The sequence below is a fragment of the Heterostelium album genome (genome assembly GCF_000004825.1).
Source record: "Heterostelium album PN500 unplaced genomic scaffold PPL_scaffold13, whole genome shotgun sequence".
Taxonomy (NCBI): Eukaryota; Evosea; class Eumycetozoa; order Acytosteliales; family Acytosteliaceae; genus Heterostelium; species Heterostelium album.
In genome coordinates this window covers 888,544-914,493 of record NW_008805075.1, presented here as the reverse complement: position 1 = coordinate 914,493, position 25,950 = coordinate 888,544, and the positions used below count along the sequence as shown (strand labels likewise).

The 25,950-nt window shown below is 33.6% G+C and overlaps 9 protein-coding genes across 9 annotated transcripts; 6 read left to right on the top strand and 3 right to left on the bottom strand.

Moving 5' to 3' along the window:
* Window positions 1–187: 187 nt before the first annotated feature.
* Window positions 188–4,314, top strand: purL (phosphoribosylformylglycinamide synthase; the record flags this gene model as incomplete). The annotated part of the gene is made up of 2 exons (XM_020582237.1): window positions 188–1,041; window positions 1,125–4,314. 2 exons carry the CDS (start codon window positions 188–190, stop codon window positions 4,312–4,314), a joined length of 4,044 nt encoding a protein of 1,347 aa, XP_020427540.1.
* A 528-nt stretch (window positions 4,315–4,842) lies between these two features.
* On the top strand, window positions 4,843–9,851 carry PPL_11484 (FNIP repeat-containing protein; the record flags this gene model as incomplete). Its single annotated transcript, XM_020582236.1, has 9 exons — window positions 4,843–5,293; window positions 5,369–5,968; window positions 6,029–6,605; window positions 7,524–7,661; window positions 8,604–8,671; window positions 8,719–8,742; window positions 8,989–9,041; window positions 9,286–9,343; window positions 9,649–9,851. The coding sequence occupies 9 exons, from the start codon at window positions 4,843–4,845 to the stop codon at window positions 9,849–9,851; spliced, it is 2,172 nt and encodes a 723-aa protein (XP_020427539.1).
* A 110-nt stretch (window positions 9,852–9,961) lies between these two features.
* On the bottom strand, window positions 9,962–10,132 carry PPL_11483 (uncharacterized protein; the record flags this gene model as incomplete). The annotated part of the gene is made up of 1 exon (XM_020582235.1): window positions 9,962–10,132. The coding sequence occupies one exon, from the start codon at window positions 10,130–10,132 to the stop codon at window positions 9,962–9,964; it is 171 nt and encodes a 56-aa protein (XP_020427538.1).
* Window positions 10,133–10,967: 835 nt separating this feature from the next.
* PPL_11482 (uncharacterized protein) lies at window positions 10,968–11,773 on the bottom strand (the record flags this gene model as incomplete). Its single annotated transcript, XM_020582234.1, has 3 exons — window positions 10,968–11,175; window positions 11,272–11,299; window positions 11,668–11,773. 3 exons carry the CDS (start codon window positions 11,771–11,773, stop codon window positions 10,968–10,970), a joined length of 342 nt encoding a protein of 113 aa, XP_020427537.1.
* Window positions 11,774–11,904: 131 nt separating this feature from the next.
* PPL_11481 (FNIP repeat-containing protein) lies at window positions 11,905–15,159 on the top strand (the record flags this gene model as incomplete). Its single annotated transcript, XM_020582233.1, has 6 exons — window positions 11,905–11,918; window positions 11,971–12,019; window positions 12,234–12,693; window positions 12,769–14,005; window positions 15,018–15,086; window positions 15,111–15,159. The coding sequence occupies 6 exons, from the start codon at window positions 11,905–11,907 to the stop codon at window positions 15,157–15,159; spliced, it is 1,878 nt and encodes a 625-aa protein (XP_020427536.1).
* Window positions 15,160–15,713: 554 nt separating this feature from the next.
* On the top strand, window positions 15,714–16,931 carry med4 (putative mediator complex subunit 4; the record flags this gene model as incomplete). The annotated part of the gene is made up of 3 exons (XM_020582232.1): window positions 15,714–16,047; window positions 16,111–16,269; window positions 16,357–16,931. 3 exons carry the CDS (start codon window positions 15,714–15,716, stop codon window positions 16,929–16,931), a joined length of 1,068 nt encoding a protein of 355 aa, XP_020427535.1.
* A 1,591-nt stretch (window positions 16,932–18,522) lies between these two features.
* Window positions 18,523–21,301, top strand: gefX (RasGEF domain-containing protein; the record flags this gene model as incomplete). The annotated part of the gene is made up of 4 exons (XM_020582231.1): window positions 18,523–18,734; window positions 18,837–19,068; window positions 19,165–19,460; window positions 19,543–21,301. 4 exons carry the CDS (start codon window positions 18,523–18,525, stop codon window positions 21,299–21,301), a joined length of 2,499 nt encoding a protein of 832 aa, XP_020427534.1.
* Window positions 21,302–21,847: 546 nt separating this feature from the next.
* Window positions 21,848–23,703, top strand: PPL_11478 (copine family protein; the record flags this gene model as incomplete). The annotated part of the gene is made up of 4 exons (XM_020582230.1): window positions 21,848–21,920; window positions 21,997–22,223; window positions 22,290–23,362; window positions 23,451–23,703. 4 exons carry the CDS (start codon window positions 21,848–21,850, stop codon window positions 23,701–23,703), a joined length of 1,626 nt encoding a protein of 541 aa, XP_020427533.1.
* Window positions 23,704–23,919: 216 nt separating this feature from the next.
* Window positions 23,920–25,720, bottom strand: PPL_11477 (uncharacterized protein; the record flags this gene model as incomplete). Its single annotated transcript, XM_020582229.1, has 4 exons — window positions 23,920–24,195; window positions 24,319–24,925; window positions 24,987–25,171; window positions 25,247–25,720. 4 exons carry the CDS (start codon window positions 25,718–25,720, stop codon window positions 23,920–23,922), a joined length of 1,542 nt encoding a protein of 513 aa, XP_020427532.1.
* Between the last annotated feature and the right edge of the window lie 230 nt (window positions 25,721–25,950).

Here is a 25,950-nt window from a genome sequence, read left to right as displayed (position 1 = left end):
TTTATTTAAATAAATAAATAAGTAATAATCAAATATTTATAATATTTATAAATAACTTAGATTCAAATCATTTAACATATACACTCGCACACCCACTCACACACACACACACACACAACTTCACATTGTTTTTTCACAATATATTTATTTTTATATAAATCAAATCAAATCAAATCATTACATTACAATGACAATTAAACAATTTTATAGAAAACCAGCATTGTCAGATGCCGTATTGTCAGGTTTAAAGAAACGTTTGAATGAAAAGTATAATCTGGCGATCAAGTCGATCTCCTCAGAGTATTGTTTCAATGTACAGTATCCAGATAGTCATACACTGACTTCCGACGAGGTCAACACTCTGACTTGGTTGCTCTCAGAGACATTCGAACCACACTACTACTCGGAGCAATCGTTTTTATATACTGAGCAGCAACAACAAACTGCCGCTGGCAACTCAATGACAACGTTGGTCGAAGTCGGTCCAAGAATGAATTTCACAACCACCTACTCCACCAATGCAACATCGATCTGCCAGAGCTGCCGTTTGAATATAGTCGATCGTATCGAACGTAGTCGTCGCTACCTCGTGCAGTCGGAGCGTGTCTGGAGCGATGCCGAACGCCAACAGTTTGTGGAGGAGGTACACGATCGTATGACAGAGTGTCTCTACGAGAAGCCAATCTCCTCATTCGAGACCGGTGTTGTTCCAAAGCAAGTTACATACGTCCCATTGATGGAAGAGGGTCGTTCTGCGCTGGAGCGTATCAACAAAGAGATGGGACTTGCCTTTGACGAAGCCGATCTCGCATTATATACCGACCTCTTTATGAATCATCTCAAGCGTAATCCATCGGATGTAGAGTGTTTCGACATTGGACAATCAAACAGTGAGCACTCACGTCATTGGTTCTTCAACGGAAAGTTGGTCATCGATGGACAACAAACACCAAAGACACTATTTGAAATTGTTAAAAACACATTAAAAGTCAATCCAAACAACTCTTTGATTGCTTTCTGTGATAATTCCAGTGCCATCAAGTATGTATAATTCATTTAATTAGTTATAATTATGTAATAATAGTATTAACCATTTGTTATTTTTTATTTTTATTTAAAAACAGTGGTTTCAAAACAAAAGTATTGGTACCAAGTAATCCATCGGAAGCATCATCCTATCAATTGGGAGACCGTGATCAACCAATCATTTTCACTGCAGAGACTCACAATTTCCCATCTGGAGTTGCTCCATTCCCAGGTGCCGAAACTGGAACTGGTGGTCGTATTAGAGATACTCATGCCACCGGTAGAGGATCGCTTGTTGTTGCCGGTACAGTCGGTTACTGCGTCGGTAATCTCAACATTCCGGGTTACAATTTGCCATGGGAGGATCAATCCTTCCAATATCCATTCAACTTGGCACACCCATTAAAGATTGAAATCGACGCATCCAACGGTGCCTCTGACTACGGTAACAAGTTTGGTGAGCCAGTCATCACAGGTTTCACCAGATCCTACGGACAACGTTTGCCAAACGGTGAACGTCGTGAGTGGATCAAACCAATTATGTTCTCAGGTGGTATCGGTTTCATGGATGCTCGTCACAACAAGAAGGATCAACCAGAAGTTGGAATGGTTGTAGTTAAAGCCGGTGGTCCAGCCTACCGTATCGGTATGGGTGGTGGTTCCGCCTCTTCCATGGTCGGTGGTGACAACAAACAGGAACTCGATTTCAGTGCTGTCCAAAGAGGTGATGCCGAAATGGGTCAAAAGTTGAATCGTATCATTCGTGCTTGCGTTGAGAATGAGATGTTTGCCGGTCACAACCCAATCGTTAGTGTTCACGACCAAGGTGCTGGTGGTGCCGGTAACGTACTCAAGGAGATTGCCGATCCACTCGGTGCTAAGATCCACTTACAAAACTTCCATGTCGGTGACCCAACTTTGTCGGCTATGGAGATCTGGGGTGCTGAATACCAGGAGCAAGACGCCATCTTGATGCGCTCAGAGGATCGTCCATTGTTGGAGAAGATCTCTGCTCGTGAACGTCTCCCAGTTGCATTTGTTGGTGATGTCACCGGAGATGGTTATGCCGTTCTCATTGACGACCGTACCGGTGCAACTCCAGTCAATCTTCCACTCGAAAAAGTTCTTCAAAAGATGCCACCAAAGACTTTCTACAGTGACCGTATCCAACCAACACTCATGCCAATTTCATTGCCAAGTGATTTAACAGTAAACTCTGCTTTGGATCGTGTTCTTCGTTTGCTTTCCGTTGGATCAAAGCGTTTCTTGACAAACAAAGTCGATCGTGCTGTCACTGGTTTGGTCGCCCGTCAACAATGTGTCGGTCCACTCCACACTCCACTCTCTGACGTCGCTATTATCTCCAGTGGATACTTTGGTGTTACCGGTGCTGCCACTTCGATTGGTGAGCAACCAATCAAGGGATTCATCTCGCCAGCTGCCATGGCTTATCTCACTGTTGGTGAAGCGTTGACCAATTTGATGTGGGCATCCATTACCAGCCTTGGAGATGTCAAATGCTCTGGAAACTGGATGTGGGCTGCCAAACTCAAGGGTGAGGGTGCCGCTCTCTACGATGCTGCTCTTGCCATGCATGACACTATGATCGAGTTGGGTATTGCTATCGATGGTGGAAAGGACAGTTTGTCAATGGCCGCCAAGGCACCAAGTTCATCGGGTGACGAGCTCGTCAAAGGACCAGGAACCTTGGTTGTTTCCACCTATGTCACATGTGATGATATCACCAAGACCGTTACTCCAGATCTCAAACTCACCTCACAACAAGACAGTGCCATCGTTTACATCGACCTCGGTGCCAACAATAATTTCTTGGGTGGATCCGCTCTTGCCCATGTTTACAGCCAAGTAGGTAATGATTCTCCACACTTGGATACCAAGCTTTTGAAATCTGCATTTGAAACTGTCCAATTGCTTGTCAAACAGAGATTGTTAACTGCTGGTCACGATCGTAGTGATGGTGGTTTGATTACCTCTTTGATTGAAATGTCACTCGGTGGTAATCGTGGTATGAATGTCACCTTACCAACTAGCTTGCTCCCAGCCGGTTTCACTCATGACGCACTCTTTAAGTTGTTGTTCTCTGAAGAGCTTGGTGCTGCCTTTGAGTGTCATCGTACCAACTTGCCAGTTGTTATGGATATCCTCAAGCAACACAACGTTCCAGCTTACGAAATTGGTTACACTTGTGTCAACACTGCTGGAAATGATCGTTTCGTTGTTGTTGCTGCTGCCGATGGTTCCGTTGTACTCGATGCCGAACTTTCAGATCTTTCTCAACGTTGGGAAGAGACTTCCTACCGTTTGGAACAATTGCAAGCCAACGTTGCATTTGTTGACTCTGAGATGACCGAGTTGAAGAAGCGTGCCATCGGTGGAGGACGTGGACCACAATACCGTTTGAGTTTCACACCATCGCCAACCATTGAGTCGTCGTTGCTCTCTTCACCAAATCCACGTGTTGCTATCATTCGTGAGGAAGGTTCCAATGGTGATCGTGAGATGGCAGCTGCTTTCTTCACTGCTGGTTTCGAAGCATGGGATATTGCCATGTCGGATCTCATTGCTGGTACTGTTGTTTTAGATGAGCGTTTCAAGGGTGTTGCATTTGTTGGTGGATTCTCCTATGGTGATGTACTCGACAGTGCCAAGGGTTGGGCCGGTTCCATTCGTTTCAACACATCTGTCTCCAAACAATTCGATGCATTCTATGGTCGTGCCGATACTTTCTCACTTGGATTGTGCAACGGTTGTCAATTGATGGCTTTACTCGGTTGGGTTCCATATCGTGGAATCGAAGCTTCGCGTCAACCACGTTTCATTCACAATGCCTCTGGTCGTTTCGAATCACGTTGGGTAACGGTTGCCATTGAGAAATCAAATGCAATCATGTTGGCTGGAATGGAAGGTTCGATTCTTGGTTGTTGGTCACAACATGGTGAAGGTCTTGCCTACTTCCCAGACGAGTCAATTCTTGCTGATGTCCAAGCAAACAACTTGGCACCGGTTAGATACGTCGATGACAATGGTCAAAAGACCAATGTATATCCATACAATCCAAACGGATCCACTGATGGTATTGCATCTCTAATTTCACGTGATGGTCGTCATCTCGCAATGATGCCACATCCAGAACGTAGTTTCCTCTCATGGCAATGGCCACACATGCCTCAAAACATTCAACAAGCTGTCGGTGGACTCTCTCAACCATCACCATGGCTCAAGATGTTCCAAAATGCTCGTTTATTCTGTGAATCCAACAAATCATAAAATAAAAATTACTAATTTTTTACTAAAATGTCATCTTTTGAAATAAAGGATTTAAATTTTGGTTATTTTCAGTGTTGCGTCAAAGTATTATTACAATATCTATCCGGTTACTTATATCACGTAATTTAGTTTATTTTTCATGAAGATATCATAAAAAAATAATTTTTTAAAAAATAAAAATAATTTGGAGAGATGAAAATTTTGTCCTTATGATCAATAATAATACAGATGGTATAGTAGTAAATAGTTCTACTTTATAAAGAAATGAACGACTTGACTTGAAGTAACACCACTCTTTGTACTCTCCATTATTAAAGTGTAAATGTCTGGTAAGAATTAAACGTTGAATACAATGAATTTAAATTTTTTATGGACTATTTACAATTTTTTTTTTCGATTTTTTTTTTGCAAATTTTTTTTTTTGCAATTAATTCTAACATTTTTTTTTTTTTTTAAAAAAAAAGTGTGCTTGGTCATTGTGAATTTTTTTGCTTGTAAAATATTTCATTTTTAAAGGTTTACCAAGATATGAATCAACAAGATCTATTCAACAAACAAGAATCAGAAAATGATAATATTAATAATATAATAGTGCACACAAGTAATCTTAATATTAATAATAACAATGAGAATAATTCAATATTCATTAATCTTCCATTCATTTTGATGAAAAAGATCGTCAATGCATTGGAAGATGATCTCGATCGAATATGCATGAGTTTAGTTTGCAAACGATGGTTTTATCAAAGAGATAAATACTTATCATTCAATTGTTCTGGATTGATGCAATCATTCGATCACTTTGACAATCAAAACAATCGATATTTCACTTTGAATTCATTCAAACTTCAATTTCAGAGAGATATCAATCAGAAATCAAATTGTACTTTTCTATTAACCGCTCTTCCAGACGAATTTCCAATAAATTATATAAAACAAGATGATATCTTATTTAGCATTGATTATCAAGTGGAAATTGGTAACTAAACATTGATAATTAAAATATTTATTTATTTCAAAAAGATATTAATTTCCTATTCAAATATTCATTCAGGTGATTTCAAATATGATGATATCAAATCGTCATGCTTCAAAATGGTCATTAATTGCCCTCTAATCAATAAAAGTGGAATCAATGCAATCAAGAAATCAACAATCAGTTCAATTACTTTTATCTTTAATTATAGAAGCAAAATTAGATTACCATCAAATATCAAAGAAATTATATCACTTAATGAGATCTATCAATCCATCTTGCCATTGGAACTTGAAGTATTGGAGTATAGAAACCGAAAAGGTAGAATATCAATTGACATCCCAACATTACCAAGATCACTCAAAGTTCTCAAAGTGAAATTGGACAATTTTAAATTTATTTGTTTTGGAATATTCCCACCAAATCTTGAAGTTTTGAAACTGGTGGCAATCGGTTCTGATTATGAAAAATACACTTCATTTTCTGAATTTAAAGGACCACTTCCATCAACATTAAAACATATTTCAATACCAACCAGTTGGTTGAGATTCATCAAACATCTCGAATCAATTGAATCACTCAAATTGGACCAACATATAGGCACATCAATTGAAATTGGTGATATTCCATTGAGTGTCACTCATCTTACAATCAACTCTTATGCCAACAGGTTTATTGGTAGGTTTAAGTTTACTTCAGATATCATCCCAAAAGACATCAAATATTTAAAACTAAAAGGAGACTTTTCAATCGATACGAATCTATTCTTTAGTTTTAAACAATTGGAAACATTGGATCTCTCTGGATGGGATTTTTATTATTGTTATTTTCAAAAAAGTGTCATTGGAGAATTACCATCGAGTCTCACCAAACTTTATTTACCATATGATTTCAATGAGCCCCTGCGTAAACATCCGGTTTTATCAGAATCTATTATCATTCCAAATGACTTGCAATACTTGGAGCTTGGTACTCATTTCACATTCCCAGTCGATAGATTACCAGAATCACTCAAAACACTATGTTTCACAAAAGAAGAAATTGATTTAAATGAATTAAATTTTAATAGAGTAGGACGACCACCACTATATGCATCAACAAATTTCGTTGTACCTTCTCTTCCACAATCATTGGAAACAATTATCATCAAACATTATGATGACAAATTTATCTCACGATATCCATCAATCAAATCATTGACCACAAACAAAGAATGTATTCCAAAAGAATTTCCAACAACACTCAACTCGATGACCATCAAAGATTATGACAAAGAAAAATATTTCATTCGAAGACTCTCAGAAACATCATTCTTGTTATTTGGAATCACTAGAAAAAAATTCATATGTACAATCTCAAATTGGTCTGATATATATCACAATATTCTTGCTCTTAAACAAATATACGAGTGTAAAATCCATCCTAAAAAAAATAATGTTAAAGTACACTGGATTTTTTGATTTTGGATGATTTTCAAACATATAAATAAAGAACATTACATATTTATAATTACATATATTTAATAAAATAATAAATAAATTAATAATTAAAAAATAATTACAAAAAAAATTTGAACTTCTTCAAAAAAAGTCCATTTTTTTGATGCATCGAAAAAAATTGGTACCATTCTCAGCTATTTTAAACAATAAACAATCAAGACATTATAAAAGTAATGTGAATCTGAGAATGATCTATGCGGATGAAGGCACACAGGTTGAACTATATAAGGGCAAACCAAACTAAAGAGAATAAACTAATAAAGAGAAATAAGTCTAAGAAAAGGAAAGCAAGAGAGTTAGAAATACGATTAATAGATGAACCGAAAAAATATGTTAATAGTGACTTACTTCCATTTGAAAAAAAGGGCAATGCGCTTTTCAAGTTCATTCATGCATTTTATCTTCTCATTAGAGCACTTATTAATAGATTTAAATCCAGGGCGGGGAAGCACAAAAAGACAAACCATTTCTGCCCAGATAGTTAAAATGTTTTGTGAGAGACTTTTTTGGACTAGTCCTTTGACACTTGTCGTGTTACAACTTCGCACCATCTAATTAGATGAAACTCTTGAGATTGTAGATCGTACAAGCATCGAGATAGATCAAACTACATAGACCTGTTCAGTAAAGTTTTTAAATAAATTTTAAACCGATTAATCTCTATTTTAGATAGAACGATTAAACCTATATACAGAGGTGATATCAGTTTAAATAAAAGGAAATTTATCTTTCAGAGTCCTTATCAATTTAGAAAAGCCCTTTCGAAAGGAGAATACATCGTTAAGACCTAAATCTAAACTTTATTATGATGAATTAATTAAAGTCAGTTTCTATAGAAATATTGTATCACCAATTAGGAAACAAGTCAAGATGTAGAATTAATAAAAAAAATTAAAAACAAAGAGACAGAAGATCGAGTTTAGATATTCATAAAAGTTAACAACATTAGATATTAGCATCATAAAGAACACAAATCAAAAAAAAGATAATCAAAGATTTGTTATTTTTAAAACCAAAATGCTGTGATATAGGTTGGGCATTTTTAAAAATTTAACAAACATCTAGTATGTTTTAAATATTTGTTATTTTTTATTAATAAAGAAAAGGATAGGAATTTAATAGTATATTAGAATTCACTAGATGTTGGAAACACTGTTAAACTGTGGTAGTAACGACATAGTGTAGTAGTATAGAAATAATGTTATTATAAATAAATAGTTATGTGTTTAAAGATGATTGTAAAATATAATAATAATGAATTGTTTATTGATTTTGTTTGCGCTTAAATACATTGTGTTCATTCATCGGTTAGCAGTAGTCGGTTGATTGGTATCATGGAACTACGATTCCAACACTAGAGCTGATTCTTTTGTCATATGACCAAGAATTTTATGATATGCATCAGACCAATTGAGATTGTATATATGAATTGACTTCTGGCTATTGCAAATAACAACGGTTAAAACCAAGAACAAAAAGAAAAAATAAATACCAAAAAGTGATAGATTGTATTAAAAGTTAATTATCGTTTACGTTTATTGGTAGAATTTTTTGAAAATGAACTTGTTGAATTATTACTATCAGATGTATAAATTTCTAAAACTTGGTTAGATGAGCATTGATTTTCATGTGGTATACTATCAGTACAATCATCATTAATTGTCAGTAACATTTGGCAAGTTTGTTTGTAAATTGGCAGGTAATCCATGTGTAGATGTTCTAACTCTTTTTTGCTTAGCTACCATAGGTTGAGTAGTGTTGGAACTTGTCGAGTTGGGAAATACTGCAGGTGTTAAGTCAGGTAAATTAATCAGGTCTGAAGCATTTGAAGAAGAGTTTGGTACAGGTGAAGAAGTTAGAGCAAGAGTAACAGATAGAGAAGGTGGGGAGTAGATGTAGTTGTTTTTCTTGGTCTTTCATGTTTTGCAGGTGCAGGTTCAAGTGTTGGAGTTTGTACATTTCCAAACTTCGTTTGGGATTTGGCAATGAACTTTTCGTGGAGAGTGGCCTTATCCTGATTTGATAAACTAAGACGATTGTAGTTATCGTCAAATAGTCGTCTAATTGTAGGTTCGTCAATCTCTTTTAAAGCCTTCATAATGTGCTTTCAATAGTTACGGTAGTAGCCATGCTTAGATTGCATGTTAAAGGAGTCTATAGACATCAACTTGACCATCTACCCAGTCTTTTCTATTATAGTAGCGTTGGCTTGGTCATACCGAAGTTTACTCTCTGTGGTTGAATACAACACAGTATTAAACATCTGTTTGAACAGGGCAATGAACACATGCAGAAAGCAAGGATACTGTATCTTTGAATCACATTCCAAAAAAGGAGGTTGCACTTGACATCGCCAACCTCTACATTTGAACTGTAGTCTCTTAAGAGACTCCAAATGTTGATTGCCCTTTGTTCATTTGTCACAAACAATTCGATGTCATCCAAATTACACCACATGCATTTAAAAAACACCTTTGGATTGAACACTTCTTCTAGACCTTGCAAATAAGTGAAACACTTGTAATCATTGACAAAGACTATGTCAACTTTGTACGTATGTCCACCCACAACAATCTTCTTTTCTTTTACCCATTTATTTATTACATCAACTAATGGTTTTAATTGTTTCATAAACAAATCATAGCTTTCCTTGCCATGGTATAGGAGAAAAGGTTGTTGGCTTGTTCATATTAAAGTTGGCCTCGATTGCCTCTCAAAGTTTCTCAAACATAGTTTCCTGCTTTTAATGTTGGAGTTGTAAAGAGCGTCATTTTAATAAAGAAAAAAGGGTTTGGTGGAAATTTTTTAAGAATTTTTTGGATAATATATTTTTTTTGTGGGATATTGATGTGCAACTAGCATTCTTTTTGCAAACACAATCTCCATTTGAACACTTTCCAGAGCAATTACACGATATGTCAATAATGAAGTCAGCAATCTGGCCTGTCACAAATATCAATCAAATGGAGGAAATTCTTTTGAAATTGGGTTTAAAAAGATCCCGAAATGATGATGATTTAGGAATCATATCAAACAGTTTGGCGAATTTTGGATTGCATTGAACTAAGTAATAGGGTGCAATCTTAAAACATTGTCTGAGGTATTCCTTTTGATTGAGTCATATTATGATATTTGAATTTTGTTGTCTGTGGTCACAGAGTAAATTTGTTTGTTATCCGACTGGCTTGGAGCGACAGAGGAGATCGGTAATTTGGAAGCAGCCAGAGTAGATTTGATCGGATGTGAGTGGATCAGGACGAATGTTGTTGGGAGTAACGTCCGTGAACAACATAGAGGTTGATGGGATTGAATCATTATCATTATTGCTCTCGAGATCATTCATTTATTGTGGTTGTTGTATCAGTAGGTGCTGCTGCACTACTGGTTGTTGTGGTTGTTGTTGTTGATTGATCGGTTGGATCTTAAATTTCTTATTCAAATAATAATTAATAATAATATAAAATAATTTTTTTAATAATGTTTTTTTATAATCTGAATTTAACTCTTATTTTATCTTTTATTTATTTATTTATCTTTGTTCTAATAATCTAATTAATTCTTGAATAGATTGAATGAATTGAATAATCTTGAATGATTTGAAATCTGAATCTTTTACGTCGAGTTAAACTCAATATATTCATTATTGAGAAGCTTGACGGCTGAGTGTTGAATACTTAATTCAGAAGCAACAGATTCTAATTTAATTATTATTTCGATCTGTTGTTTTGAACTATTACTTATTTAGTTGATTTAATTAATTTAATTAATTATAATTGACTATTACTATATGTTGGCTGGTGTATATTATTGATGTTGATTGATGGGTGCCGGAATTGCCTTGGTGGCTACCTTATTGTCCTTAGACGGACAACAAAATTGCTAGTAAATTGTTCTTTAGACTCCTTATTGATTAAAAATATACAAACTTTCAGCGATCATTTTTATGGAAATAAAGAGTATAGCACTTATTCCAGAATCAACTATCCCAATGATAACCAAAGTGAAATTTATTTTATATCCAATATTCTACCGCCAACATTGGACTAGATAAAATGTAGTTAATTGCAACATCATCTAGCCATAAAGATTCACCAGATAAAGATGCCAAGCTTGTAGAATTCTTCTTAATGAATCATGTAAACTAGTAACACCTCCAGTTTTAAAAACTTTATCCAAAATTAATTGATTCTCGGTGAAAATAGCTGTTGATTCTGTTGGTTTTGTTGGTTTGTTTTTGTTTTTGTTGATGGTTCTGATATTGAGTCTGTTGTAGTAGTTGTAGTAGTTGTAGTTGATTCTTTTGTTGATTCAGTTGCTGGTTTAGTTGTTGATTCTTTTGGTAATTGCTGCATTAAAATCTCTTTTTGTCGGTTTGATATTTGAATTCTAAACTTGATTTAACTAAGGAACTGATTTCCATCTGGATCTAAACTTGATTTAACTAAGGTAACTGATTTCTCTTTTTGTTGGATTTGGTTTTACTTCACGACTGCAATTGTAAAAACTGAGCCTTTTTTTATTTTATTTTTTTAATCTTTTTTCTTACATATATTAAATATATTTTATTTCTTCATTTCTCAACTTAAAAAACTAATTTTTTATTTATTTTTGGTATTTATTCGTTGATCAAACACTGAAGGTTTTAAAAATATCACAATTTATATATCAATTTTTAATATGAGATTTATTGATTTATATGATGGTAATTTGGGAATTTAAGCTACCTGGGAAATTTCGTTACAGTTTTAGGGAATTTGGTCAGAGAAACTGTTCAAAATACTCAAATTCTCAAAAGAAAACGCAGCAGTGTTGTGTCTCTAGTTGTTTGTTTACCTTTTCATTTAGTTTAACACGATCTTACAAAACCATTTGAGTTACTTTGGGTGATTTTCATTGCTTTCATCTGCGTTCTATATTCATCTTCTTCTGCATCACCCAACTTTCTTTTATAAATGGTAGATAGGACAATAAATAAAGAAAACATTACTATGAGGATTATTAAATATAATAAATCAAAGCTCTTGACTACTTTATCATCAGTCAAGTGAGATTCTAGTGATTTATCACTATTTGTACCTCTATATATAGTTTACAATCAAGACTGAAGGTAAAATAATGCGGCTGTTATAGTATTTAACAAATAGTAATTAATGTGTGTAGCATTACTCAATAAAATTATAGTAGAATTAATGGAGATAGTAATATTGATATTAAAATTACTATTACTAATGTTATTTATCATTTTTAATAAAAAAAAATTAAACTTCGAAAAGTTATTTATTATCTGTTCAAATTATTTGTAATGTGAACAAAGTAACGTTCAAAATGAAATGAAAGGTGCGACGTCGCACTTTTTATCAGTTTCCATAAGAAAATTTTTTTTTCAAAAAAAAGTGTGCTTGGTCATTACGAATTTTTTTGTAAAATATTTGATTTTTAAAAAGGTTTATCAAGATATGAATCAACAAGTTCTATTCAACAAACAAGAATCAGAACATGATAATATTAATAATATAATAGTGCACACAAGTAATCTTAATATTAATAATAACAATGAGAATAATTCAATATTCATTAATCTTCCATTCATTTTGATGAAAAAGATCGTCAATGCATTGGAAGATGATCTCGATCGAATATGCATGAGTTTAGTTTGCAAACGATGGTTTTATCAAAGAGATAAATACTTATCATTCAATTGTTCTGGATTGATGCAATCATTCGATCACTTTGACAATCAAAACAATCGATATTTCACTTTGAATTCATTCAAACTTCAATTTCAGAGAGATATCAATCATAAATCAAATTGTACTTTTCTATTAACCGTTCCAAACAAATTTCCAATAAATTATATAAAACAAGATGATATCTTATTTAACATTGATTATCAAGTGAAAATTGGTAACTAAACATTGATAATTAAAATATTTATTTATTTCAAAAAGATATTAATTTCCTATTCAAATATTCATTCAGGTGATTTCAAATATGATGATATCAAATCGTCATGCTTCAAAATGGTCATTAATTGCCCTCTAATCAATAAAAGTGGAATCAATGCAATCAAGAAATCAACAATCAATTCAATTACTTTTATCTTTAATTATAGAAGCAAAATTAGATTACCATCAAATATCAAAGAAATCATATCACTTAATGAGATCTATCAATCCATCTTGCCATTGGAACTTGAAGTATTGGAGTATAGAAACCGAGAAGGTAGAATATCAATTGACATCCCAACATTACCAAGATCACTCAAAGTTCTCAAAGTGAAATTGGACAATTTTAAATATATTTGCTTTGGAATATTCCCACCAAATCTTGAAGTTTTGAAACTGGTGGTAATCGGTTCTGATTATGAAAAATACACTTCATTTTCTGAATTTAAAGGACCACTCCCATCAACATTAAAACATATTTCAATACCAACCAGTTGGTTGAGATTCATCAAACATCTCGAATCAATTGAATCACTCAAATTGTACCAACATAAAGGCACACCAATTGAAATTGGTGATATTCCGTTGAGTGTCACTCATCTTACAATCAACTCTTATGCCAACAGATTTAGTGTTAGGTTTAAGTTTACTTCAGGTATCATCCCAAAAGACATCAAATATTTAAAACTAAAAGGAGACTTTTCAATCGATACGAATCTATTCTTTAGTTTTAAACAATTGGAAACATTGGATCTCTCTCGATGGGATTTTTATTATTATTATTCTCAAAAAAGTGTCATTGGAGAATTACCATCGAGTCTCACCAAACTTTATTTACCATATAATTTTAATGAGCCCCTGCGTAAACATTCAATTTTATCAGAATCTATTATCATTCCAAATGACTTGCAATACTTGGAGCTTGGTACTCATTTCTCATTCCCAGTCGATAGATTACCAGAATCACTCAAAACACTATGTTTCGCACAAGAAGAAATTGATTTAAATGAATTAAATTTAAATAGTGTAGGACGACCACCACTAGATGCATCAACAAATTTCGTTGTACCTTCTCTTCCACAATCATTGGAAACAATTATCATCAAACATTATGATGACAAATTTATCTCACGATATCCATCAATCAAATCATTGACCACAAACAAAGAATGTATTCCAAAAGAATTTCCAACAACACTCAACTCGATGACCATCAATGATTATGACAAACAAACATATTTCATTCGAAGACTCTCAGAAACATCATTCTTGTTATTTGGAATCACTAGAAAAAAATTCATATGTACAATTTCAAATTGGTCTGATATATATCACAATATTCTTGTTCTTAAACAAATATCCTATTGTAAAATCCATCCTAAAAATAATAAATAATTTTAACATAGCAAAAGTAAACTGGAATTTTTGACCTTCCGTGTGAAAATTAATTTTTATATTTTTGTGGGTTTTTTTTGATTTTGGATGATTTTCAAACATATAAATAAAGAACATTACATATTTATAATTACATATATTTAATAAAATAATAAATAAAATAATAAATAAATTAATAATTAAAAAATAATTACAAAAAAAATCAGAACTACTTCAAAAAAAAGTCCATTTTTTTGATGCATCGAAAATTATACAGAAAATTTTGGTACCATACTCATCTAATTTAAACAATAAACAATCAAGACATTATAAAAGTAATGTGAATCTGAGAATGATCTATGCGGATGAAGGCACACAGGTTGAACTAGATAAGGGCAAACCAAACTAAAGAGAATAAACTAATGAAGAGAAATAAGTCTAAGAAAAGGAAAGCAACAGACTTAGAAATACGATTAATAGATGCACCGGAAAGATATGTTAATAATGACTTACTTCCATTTGAAAAAAAGGGCAATGCGCTTTTCAAGTTCATTCATGCATTTTATCTTCTCATTAGAGCACTTATTAATAGATTTAAATCCTGGGTTGGGAAGCACAAAAAGATAAAACATTTCAGTCCAGAGAGTTAAAATGTTTTATGTGAGACTTTTTTGGAATAGTCCTTTGACGCTTATCGTGTTACAACTTCGCACCATCTAATTAGATGAAACTCTTGATATTGTAGATCGTACAAGCATCCAGATAGATCAAACTACATAGACCTGTACGGTAAAGTTTTTAATAGTGAGTTGGATTTTTTAAACCGATTATCTCTATTTTAGATAGAACGATTAAACCTAAATACAGAAGTGATATATCAGTTTAAATAAAAGGAAATTTATCTTTCAGAGTCCTTATCAAATTAGAAAAGCCCTTTCGAAAGGAGAATACATCGTTAAGACCTAAATCTAAACTTTAGTATGATGAATTAATTAATTATAGTCAGTTTCAAATTGGTTTATCACCAATTAGGAAAAAAGTCAAGATTTAGAATTAATAAAAAAATTAAAAACAAAGAAATCGAAGATCGAGTTTAGATATTCATAAAAGTTAACAACATTAGATATTAACATCATAAAGAACACAAACAAAAAAAGATAATCAAAGATTTGTTATTTTTAATTATTAGGATAATATGGTATTAGATAATTGTTGATTAATTCTTTATTAAAAGTGTTATTCAATTTTAATTTCATAATAATATAGTGTCATCCTCACATATTTTATTCGAAGACTCTCAGAAACTTCATTCTTGTTATTTGCAATAGCCAGAAGTCAATTCATATATACAATCTCAAATTGGTCTGATGCATATCATAAAATTCTTGGTCATATGACAAAAAGAATCAGCTCTAGTGAATTCTAATATACTATTAAATTCCTATCCTTTTCTTTATTAATAAAAAATAACAAATATTTAAAACATATTATATGTTTGTTTAAATTTTTAAAAAAAACCCAAATTTATGATTAAAAATATTATTGATTGCAGGGAGAATGATCTTCAGAAAAAAACAAGTTTCTGCATTATTAACATGATATGAGATGTCACAAAAAACACCAAACAATAGATCACTAAAAGAGAATATTACAATCAGTATAAATGAATTTAATAAGGCATGCAAGATACTCTTTGAATCATTCGCTGTGCAAGCGTCAATGCAATCAGGTCAACAACAGCAGCAACAGCAACAAAATGTAATAAGTTCACCTAACCTCTATGGTATTAATCCAAATGTACAGACTCAACAACAACAACAACAACAATTACAACAACAACAATATATGAGCATAACACCACAACAACAACTACAAATTCTACAAAGAATGTCAATGTTAATCGAAGCTGATAAACTATTACAGAAAACACTTAAACAATGTAACTATCACATTTATCTATCTAAAAATCATATCGAATAGATTACATTCTAACTTTAAATAGTGGAACAACATCAAACATATCAAAAGGAAATAGTAGCAATACAGAAAGAGATTGAAGAGAAAGACAAACAAATCACTACTTTAGCATCGAATCTCAAAGATGTAGAGATACTTTTAGAAAATGAAATATCGGATGCTTCAAAGAATGAAGATATAAAAGGTAAAAAACAAAGAAATAGTTTTATTATTTTTAGTGTTGTTCAAATAGATGAATGAAACTAACCTATTTTATCTTTGTTTTATAAAGAGAGAACTATTTCACCTGAAGAATTGATATCATATGCACACAAGATTAGTGGAACCACTTCAGCACCGTATGGATATCAATCGAATCTTCCACTGATGCCACTTTACAAGCCACCCGCACCACAAGAGGATATGATGCGTTCGTCCACGTTGTTCACCAGACTACCGCTCAATTTGCTGCGGTTCTATGGTCTTGCCGAGAAAGACCTGGCTCTGCCATCGACACCGACTACCAGCCTCGGTGGCAAAGGTGTCTCGCCAATATCGAACAACGCACTCGACTCTGACAGAGACAACGCTGACAGCGCTTCATTCGATGGCATGAATACAGCAGATGACCAATCGGTATCGACAGGTGCAGGAGTTGGCGAGCAACAACCTAAACTGTTGGTACCACCACCCAACCTACCAATCTCAACACCGCCATTCAACAAACAAGGACCGATGCTCACGTCACTCGATCTCGATCTCAACCCAGACCTCGAAGACGACGACGATGACGATGACGACGATGACAACGATGATAACGATGATGCTGAATCATCAGGTAGCGACAATGAAGTTGATTGGGATTAAATTAACATAACATAACATAACACGTTTTCATTTACAATATCAACTCATCATTCATTAAATATTATCAAACATATCAAAGATAATATTTATATTTTCAACATTCACATACCTTTATACTTTTATAAAGGTTTCATATTCATACATAATCAACAAACAACAAATAAACAAATCAATAAAAATGAAAAATATAAATACACATTTAAAAAGGGAAATCAAGTTGTTGTGTTGCTGTGTTTTTAATTCAATCGCAATGTAAGTAAATCGACAATCTTTATAAAATCCAAAATTAGATTCTTATAAGAATTAAATAAAATGGTTGGATAAATATAAAAAAAATAAATCTGATTTTTTATTATTAATTTTTTTTTAATTTTTTTGTTTAAAAATTTTGGTCAGATCTGCGATCAGTAATCTCAATAACTCCTTATTAATTAAAAAAAAAAAAAATTTTACGAAAAAACAAAGCGATGAGCCATCTCTATTCCAATAGACACCCACTTGAAAATTTCGATAAAAAAAAACTAGTCCTTGATGCAAATTTTTTGAAAAAAAAAAAAAAAAAAAAACAAAAAAAAACCCAACAATTTAAATTTTTTTTGAGCAAAAGTAGGGCTAAAAACAAACACAATATCATTTGTTTGTTTATATTTATTACATTATATCACAGTTTCACTCTTTCTACTCCAAATCAAATCAACTAATCACACAGTTTCATTCTATTTTATAAATTATTATTACGTAAATAATAGAATAGAAAGACAGATCCAACTTTAGCTTTCGAAAAAAAGTGTATCATTGTATTAGTAAAAAAAAAAAAAAAAAAAAACAAATCAAATCAAAGAGAGAGATATAGATTCTACTTAGGAAAAGGAAAAGGAAAAGAAAGAGAAGGTATGGTTATACATAATAAATAGTAGCTTCAGTCATGATCATGGTCAGCAAGCAGCACACACAATCAACACTTTTTTTTTTTTTTTTTCAATTCCATCCACACCACTTGATCCGTTTATCTCATCGCATTTAATATTCAATCATGATTATCTCTATTTGTGTTGTATTGTATTGATCATGATTTCTTTCTTTATAACATCAATCAATTACAAAAAAAAAAAAAAAAGGGGTGTATGGATTGGATTCACACCAACCAATTACTTACATTAATGGAAATTGAATTGAATTGAATCGAATTCAACTCAACTCATAAAAACCAAACACTACACACACAACACAACACACAAAGATATGTTTAATAGCTCCTAAAACTGCATTGTATCTTTGGTGTGTGTCATTTTTGTTTTATAACAAACTAACTAACTAACTTCATAACAATAACTGTACAAATGAATATCGCTCATGCACTGCACCCAATCAATAATTTAAATTGATTTTTATCTTTATTTATTTTTTTGAACCAAACTAATTTTATTTTTTATAATATTATAAACAGATTAAAAAGATATTTGTAAATTAGTTCAACAAACAAAAAATTATATATAATATAAAAATATTAAAGTGTAGTATTAGTAAAAGATCTTTTATATAAAATAAAGATAGTATCGTTAGTTTGACAGAATAGGTAGATAGATAAATCATGGCAGAACAAACAGATCCAGGACTTCCAACTCAAGCCATCTGGGATATCCCGTTTGAAAACCTGGAGTTCAAAGAGAGAATTGGAAAAGGTAGTTTTGGTTCAGTGTTTCGTGGACTTTACTTGGGTTTAGAGGTTGCCATTAAAAAGATTGAGAAAGCAGATGATCCTGAGTATTTGAAATATATCGATAGAGAAGTATCTATGTTACAGTAAGTGTTTAACATTGTCATTTTTATTCTTTTGAATATACCTTTGGTTTAACCAACTATTTATTTATATATATATATATATATATTATAATATTTTTGTAGGAGTTTAAGACATCCATTCATTGTACAGTTCTCAGGTATTTGTGTACATTCTACAGGTTTATATATTATTACAGAGTTTGTATCGGGTGGAGATGTCCGTCAACTACTCAAACAGAGTCCACCAATCACATGGGACAAAAGACTTTCGATTGCCACCGATTTGGCCAAAGTCTTGGTATTTCTTCATGCTAAAAAGATCATTCATAGAGATTTGAAATCGAAGAATATTCTTGTAAGTTGATATGTTGTTTTGTTGGTTTATGTTGTTGTTGTTTTAAAACATAGATTACTGACAAATGGTTAATTTGACAATTCTTTCTTACTGCAGTTGGATGAATATCAAAGAATTAGATTATGTGATTTCGGATTTGCAAGAATGAATGAACAAACCAAGAAGGCACGTCATATGACGATGTGTGGTACCGAAGGTTGGGTTGCACCAGAGATTTTGTTGGGTATGAGCTACGATACATCTTGCGATGTCTTTTCATACGGTGTAGTTTTAGCAGAGTTAATTACTGGTCGTAAACCAGGTGTAGATTTATGGTTACGTACTCCAGAGACTTGTTTTGATATTGCACCGGATGAATTGAAACTAAAAGCAATACCAGGATGTCCATCAAAGTATGTTTTTTTATCATTTTCAATTGAAACAACAAACAAATCAATTTATTTACTTATTCTTTTTTTTTTTCTTTTTAATAAGGTTAATTGATATCTGTCAAGAATGTTGTACCTATGAACCATTGTCAAGACCAAAGTTTGAAGATATTTTGTCAGCTTTGAAAACAATTGTAATTCCACCGACTCAAGAGTTAAAATCACCAGATGTAACACCATCAATTCCACCAACAGTTACAACTCCACCACAACAACAACAACAAACAAATGTATCAAATAATAATAACAATAATAATAATAATACAACTACAACAAATAATAATAATAATAATAATAATCCAACACTTTCACCAACAATTGCACAATCACGTCGTAATATATCACAACATCGTAAATCACAAGAAATAGCTCAACCAATCAATGGAAATATAGGAGAGACAACACAAAAGGAAGTCAAGTTTAAACCAACGGATTCGGTGATTGGCGGTGGTTCCAACTGGCGTGTCGGTGCTCTGAAACCACCTGGATACTACACACTGAAACGTAAGAATACTGCAGGTGCTCAGACTGCTCTGATCAATCACTTGATAAAGATGGTGGAGCGTGCCACCTCTGACTACTGCTACGACACCTCCTACATCCAAGATCTTCTTTTGACATACCGCTGTTTCGCTACACCAATGCAATTGCTCGAGTTGTTGACTCAGCGTTACCTCTCTGCGTCGCCAGAGAATCATAGCGCCGACATGGCCAACTGGAAGAAGGTGCATCGTGTCATCCAACTGCGTGTAATTATCTTCTTTAAGCGTTGGATCGATTACTATCCCACCGACTTCCAAGAGGGCGACGCAATGGAAGAGAAGCTCGCCGACTTTGACCGAATCGTCGTGCAAAACTCGCTGGCATCGCTCTCACTCATGACCACCACCATTGGCGCACCGTCCGACTCTGAACCGAAACTGGTTGCCGAACTCACAAAGAAGCGAAACGAACTGTCACAAGCCACACCGCTACCGGCCAACGCCCAGTTCCCCACCAGCATCATTCCACCACCACCCGCCACCGGCAGCGAATATCTCGACATTGCCGACATCAACGCAGTTGAACTGGCACGACAATTCACAATCATCAGTGGACACAACTTTTATCAGATTCAACCACGTGAATACCTCGAGATCTGTTGGGAGCGACTCTCACAGGCACCTTCTCCTTGGGTTGGCAGTGTGCTCCCCAATCGTCCCGGTGCCAACATCCACAACTTCCTCGACCACTACGACGACCTCGTCCGCTTTGTATCAACGGAGATCGTAAAGCACAACCAGGTTGCGCGTCGTGCCGCCACCATTGAACGCTTCATTGAAGCCGCCGACAAGTGTCTATCGCAAAGCGATTTCTCGAGTGTCTTTTGTATAATGCAAGGACTGGCGAATCCCTCGGTGGAGCGTCTCACCGACACCTTCAAGCAGCTCAACTCGAAAACCAATGCCGTCTACGAGCAACTCAAGACATTCGTATCAAAGGAGAATGACTACAAAAAGTACAGAGAGATCCTACAGGATGCACAGGCACCCACCATTCCACATGTCCGTTTGCTACTCGATGAGTTGTTCTTCATCGAGACATCCAGTCCAAAGCTGCTCCAAGGTGGAATCGTCAACTTTTTCCACTACCGACAACTCAGTCGAAAGATTCTTTTCACTCAACAGCTCATTGCAAGTGGACTACACCAGTTCCGTGCGGTTCCATCGATCCAGAAAGTCCTCTCCAAACCACAACAGGAATTGTTTGACGATGAAGTAATCAGACACTACTCATTGATTTGTGAACCACCTGTATCTTTATAATCAACCAATCAATCAGTCAACCATTAACCATTCATCTAAACTAAAAAATAACCAAACCAATCACTAAAATATAAAGTATCAAACAACAATAACAAAAACCAAGACAATGATAATCTAGATCTCAAATTTAGTATAATTTGATAAATATTGAACAAACTAACTATATATTATTATTTATCCAATTATCTTTTTTAAGCAATCAAGATTAATAAATCAAATTTAATAAATATTTATTATAATAATATCATTTTAGTTTTTATTGTTGACACTTATAATTGTTTCTTTAGTTTAAAAGATATAACATATCTTCTCAACACAGAAAAGCTGCAATAATAAAACACAGAAATTTATTTTTTGTTTGAACTAAAAATGACCCAACACCTTTTTGATCCCATCGAAATTCACAGAACGGTTTTTAGATTTTTATTTACATCGAACTTTTATTTAAAATAATTAATTTGTTTTTCAACTTTAAATATCACCGTTATGATTGATCTGAAAAAAACAAACACAATAATATATCTACTTCATATATAATACATAAATATGGCTAGTGTACAAATAGAGTTAAAATTTACAGGACATGCCCTTTCTAATAAGGATTTGTTATCAAAGTCAGGTAAGTCTTTTTAATTAATTTATATTTCTACTTTTAAAATATAACTTATTTTTATTATTATTATTATAATAAAAAGATCCACAAGTGTTTGTTTTCCAAAGAGTTGGTGAATCAGAGAATATCTATCAAGGTTCTACCGAGAAAATCAAGAACAACCTTAACCCAGTATTCCAACATTCAGTAAAGATTGACTATTTCTTTGAGGTTTGCCAAAGTATCACTGTATTGGTTGTAGATATCGACGGTTCATCATCAAAGAAAGCATACAAAGATTTTGGAAATTCTGATATCATTGGTATGACTGTATGTATGAAAAAAATGAATATGTTAAATCATTCTTTATTAATAATGTTTTATTTGTTGTTGTAGAGATTTAACTTGGGTCATTTGTTAACACAACCAGGATTGAAAGCTGTCTATGATCTTAACAATCCAAATCAAAAGTTTGCCGGAAGTATCATTGTTGGAGCCGAATTCATCAACAAGTCATCGTTGAAGGCATACTTTACTATGGTCGGTACCAAGTTTGACAAGAAGGATGTCTTTGGAAAGTCTGATCCATACTACAAGGTTCTCAAGTTGAATCCGGATGGTACCCACACCGAGGTCTACAAGAGTGAGGTCATCAAGGAGACTCTCAATCCAACTTGGAAAGACGAATCGATCTGGATGGACGACCTCTGTAACTCTGATCCAAACAGACCACTCCGATTCCAATACTACGATTGGGATCGTGTTGGAGACCACGATTTAATCGGTCAATTCGACACCACCTGGGCTGCCATCCTCTCGCCATTCGAATTCCAACTGATCAATCCAAAGAAGAAATCAAGCTCTTCGTACACCAACAGTGGTACCGTCAGATTCGAGAATCCATATACCGCCCACAAGTTCAATATGCTCCAATTCTTGCAAGGTGGTTTGAAAATGGATATCATGTTTGCTATTGACTGTACTTTCTCAAACGGTGAGATTCGTCACGAGGGATCGTTGCATCACGTGAAGGAGGGTGAAACCAACCACTACGAGAAGTCGCTTCTTGAGTTGGGTAGTGTGTTAATGCCATACAATCCAACTCAACAGGCCTACATGTATGGATACGGTGCCAGAACACCAACCGGTTCCGACAACCCAAATGGAAGAAGAGACTTTTACGACAAGGTCGACCATTGTTTCTTTTTCAACCGTTCTGGTAATCCATGTCCAAAGGGTCCAGAGCAACTGCACGAGTACTACAAAAAGAATATTGGCATGTACTACTTTGATGGACCCACCAACTTTGCTCCAATAATCAGACACGCCTCGAGTTATGTCAAAGACTACTCGCAAACCAACCAAAAGTACATGGTTTTGGTTATCATTACCGACGGTGACATCACAGACATGGAGGAAACCAAAGAGGAAATCGCTAAAGCTTCCAATTTACCATTCTCCATTGTAATGTAAGTAAATCAAATTGATTATTTCAATGATTTAGTTATTTTTTTAACGTATACAGAAATACTGATTTTATTATTTATTTAACTTTAGTGTTGGTGTTGGATATGAAAGCTTTGATAGAATGAAAGAATTGGATGCCGACAAATATCCAATTATCTCAAAGGAAACCAATTTACCAGTCAGAGACATCGTCCAATTTGTACCACTTATGAAGGTACTCAAATCTGGAAATATTGCCAAGGAAACACTAAAGGAAATTCCAAACCAATTGGTCTCTCACTACAAATTGGCCAACATTGTACCAAATCCTCCATCCATTTATGTTTCACCACAATTACATTAAACTCTTGAGCGAATAGATCTAAACACTGTAAAACTATAATAAATATTAAATAAATTTATAATAATATTATTCACTTGTTATTTAAAATAAATATATGATTAAACTAATGTTCTCTAATGAATAGCTATTAAAGTTCAAAGTTAATGGAACTTTTGGTTTTACAATGTTCCAACGAGCAGAACAAGTATGAATTGTTTTTAAAATTATATCTATTTATTAAATTTCTTCATCTTCATCTTCATCCCCTCCAAAAACCATTCCTTCCTCTTCAACCAATTTCTCGTAGGCTTCGAGTGGCCATTCAATGTCGGACTTGCTGATATTCATTTCCATTAGATTCTTGGTGAGTGATTTCAACTTCTTCTTGTTTGCGTATTGCAGCCAAACACAATAGTCATCGATGTACAAACGATTGAGATAATATTTGTACTCGTGTGATTCCAAAGATTTACGGATTGCCAAAAGACATTTCAACAGACAACGCTTTCCAAGCTGAAAGATGATTTTGGTGTCATTGAGAACACGCTCAGAGAGTATCCAACTTCTATAGAGAGGATAGGCAAACGAACGTCGGTAGCATGCAACCAGTGCCGACTTGAGCGAAGTGAAACTAACTAGTGAAGAGAGTGTAGGACTGACTTTGGTTATGGTCCAAGCCGATTCGATGTTGTTGTCATCGCCATAATTGGAACGGACATTGTACGCGTAGGCAAACATCAAATCCACCAATCCCATTAGCAATGATTTCTCTTGATCTTCGTCCACCAGATACTCTTTGTTTGGTAGGTTCTTCATGATGTCACGCTCCTCGTCGGTGAATGTAACAACCTTTTTCAATTGACTCAGCGCATCGTAGTCACGTTGACGACTTTGTTGTTTCTCTTCATTTCCAACGATTTCAATCTTTTTGGAGAGTGTTGAATTGATTTGTTGTGCTATTTCACTTGGAATTCCATTTTCTTCAAACTCTGTTTCATTTGTCAACTCTTCAAACTCTTCTAAATTCGACGGATTATATTCTTTCTTTTCAGTAACTACCACTTCTGATTCTACTTTTGTTGTTGTTGCTGTTGTCTTTTCCTTTTCTTCTACTGATAATATATTATCTTTCTTTTCATTCTTTAGTGATTCTTTTATTTGTTTCTTCTTCTCGATTGCATCTTCCCAAAATGCTTTATAATGTAAAAGTTCTTCAACATTTTCTTTAAAATAATAATTTTCCCTATTGTATAGTTGATTAATAGAAAGAACAAAAGTTTAAACTTATAAAGCTCATTACATACATATATCTATCTGGATCAAACTTTAAATTCTCTAATTCAGTTCTAACTGTTGTTCTTTCTTCTTTTGTAATCTCATCGATATTTGGAATATCGATGATCTCTGTAATCTCTGACTGTAAATCTACAAAGAATCCAACATATTTATTATTGAATCCATAATGTGGTTTATTTCTAATTTCATCCAACTACATAGTATTAAGAAAGAAATAAGTTATTAGTTGAAAATTAACTTTAAAAAAGAATGTTAAACATTATCTTACACTTGGTGTTTCTGATAACTTTTGTTCGAATTCCCATTCTTCTCCACCGTCGTCTTGAACGTAGTTTAGTTCATCGTCTTCATCTTCGTCATCACTATCCATCTCTTGATCCTGATCGATATTATCTGGTTCTATGGTTGTACCTTCGTTCAATACCTCTATCTTATTGCCAACGGTCTTCTTCTTGTCCAAGAGTTTAGTAATCATGTCAAGATCGCTAAAGTATTGACCAGATACAGCCTTTGGCAAAAGAAAAGTGAATTCCTGTGTATCGAGATTGTAGCTTGCCTTCTCCTTGCCATTCTCAACGATCGAGTGAGAGAATGTCAATCTTAGGAAATATGGTTTACAGTAGAACTTGAACACCGTATCCATCAAGTAGAAATCGGCTTCATTCGCTTTGATATAAGGTGTTCTCGCAACAACAATAATGAAATCATTATTTTGTTCAACTGTAAATCTTGGTACTATCATAATTGATGATGAAATTAATATTAATCAAGATTAATACTGAAATTAAAAATAGGAAAGCGTGTGACCTATTTATTACTCGTTTTATTCGTTTTTTTTTATTTTTAAAAAATTAATTTCATTTTTTTTTTAATCTGACCACCGCCCAAATCAGAGAAACACCACCTCAAAACACTTATCAGATTCTCAAATATATATATCTATTTTATATTTATTTATTAATTTATATAAAT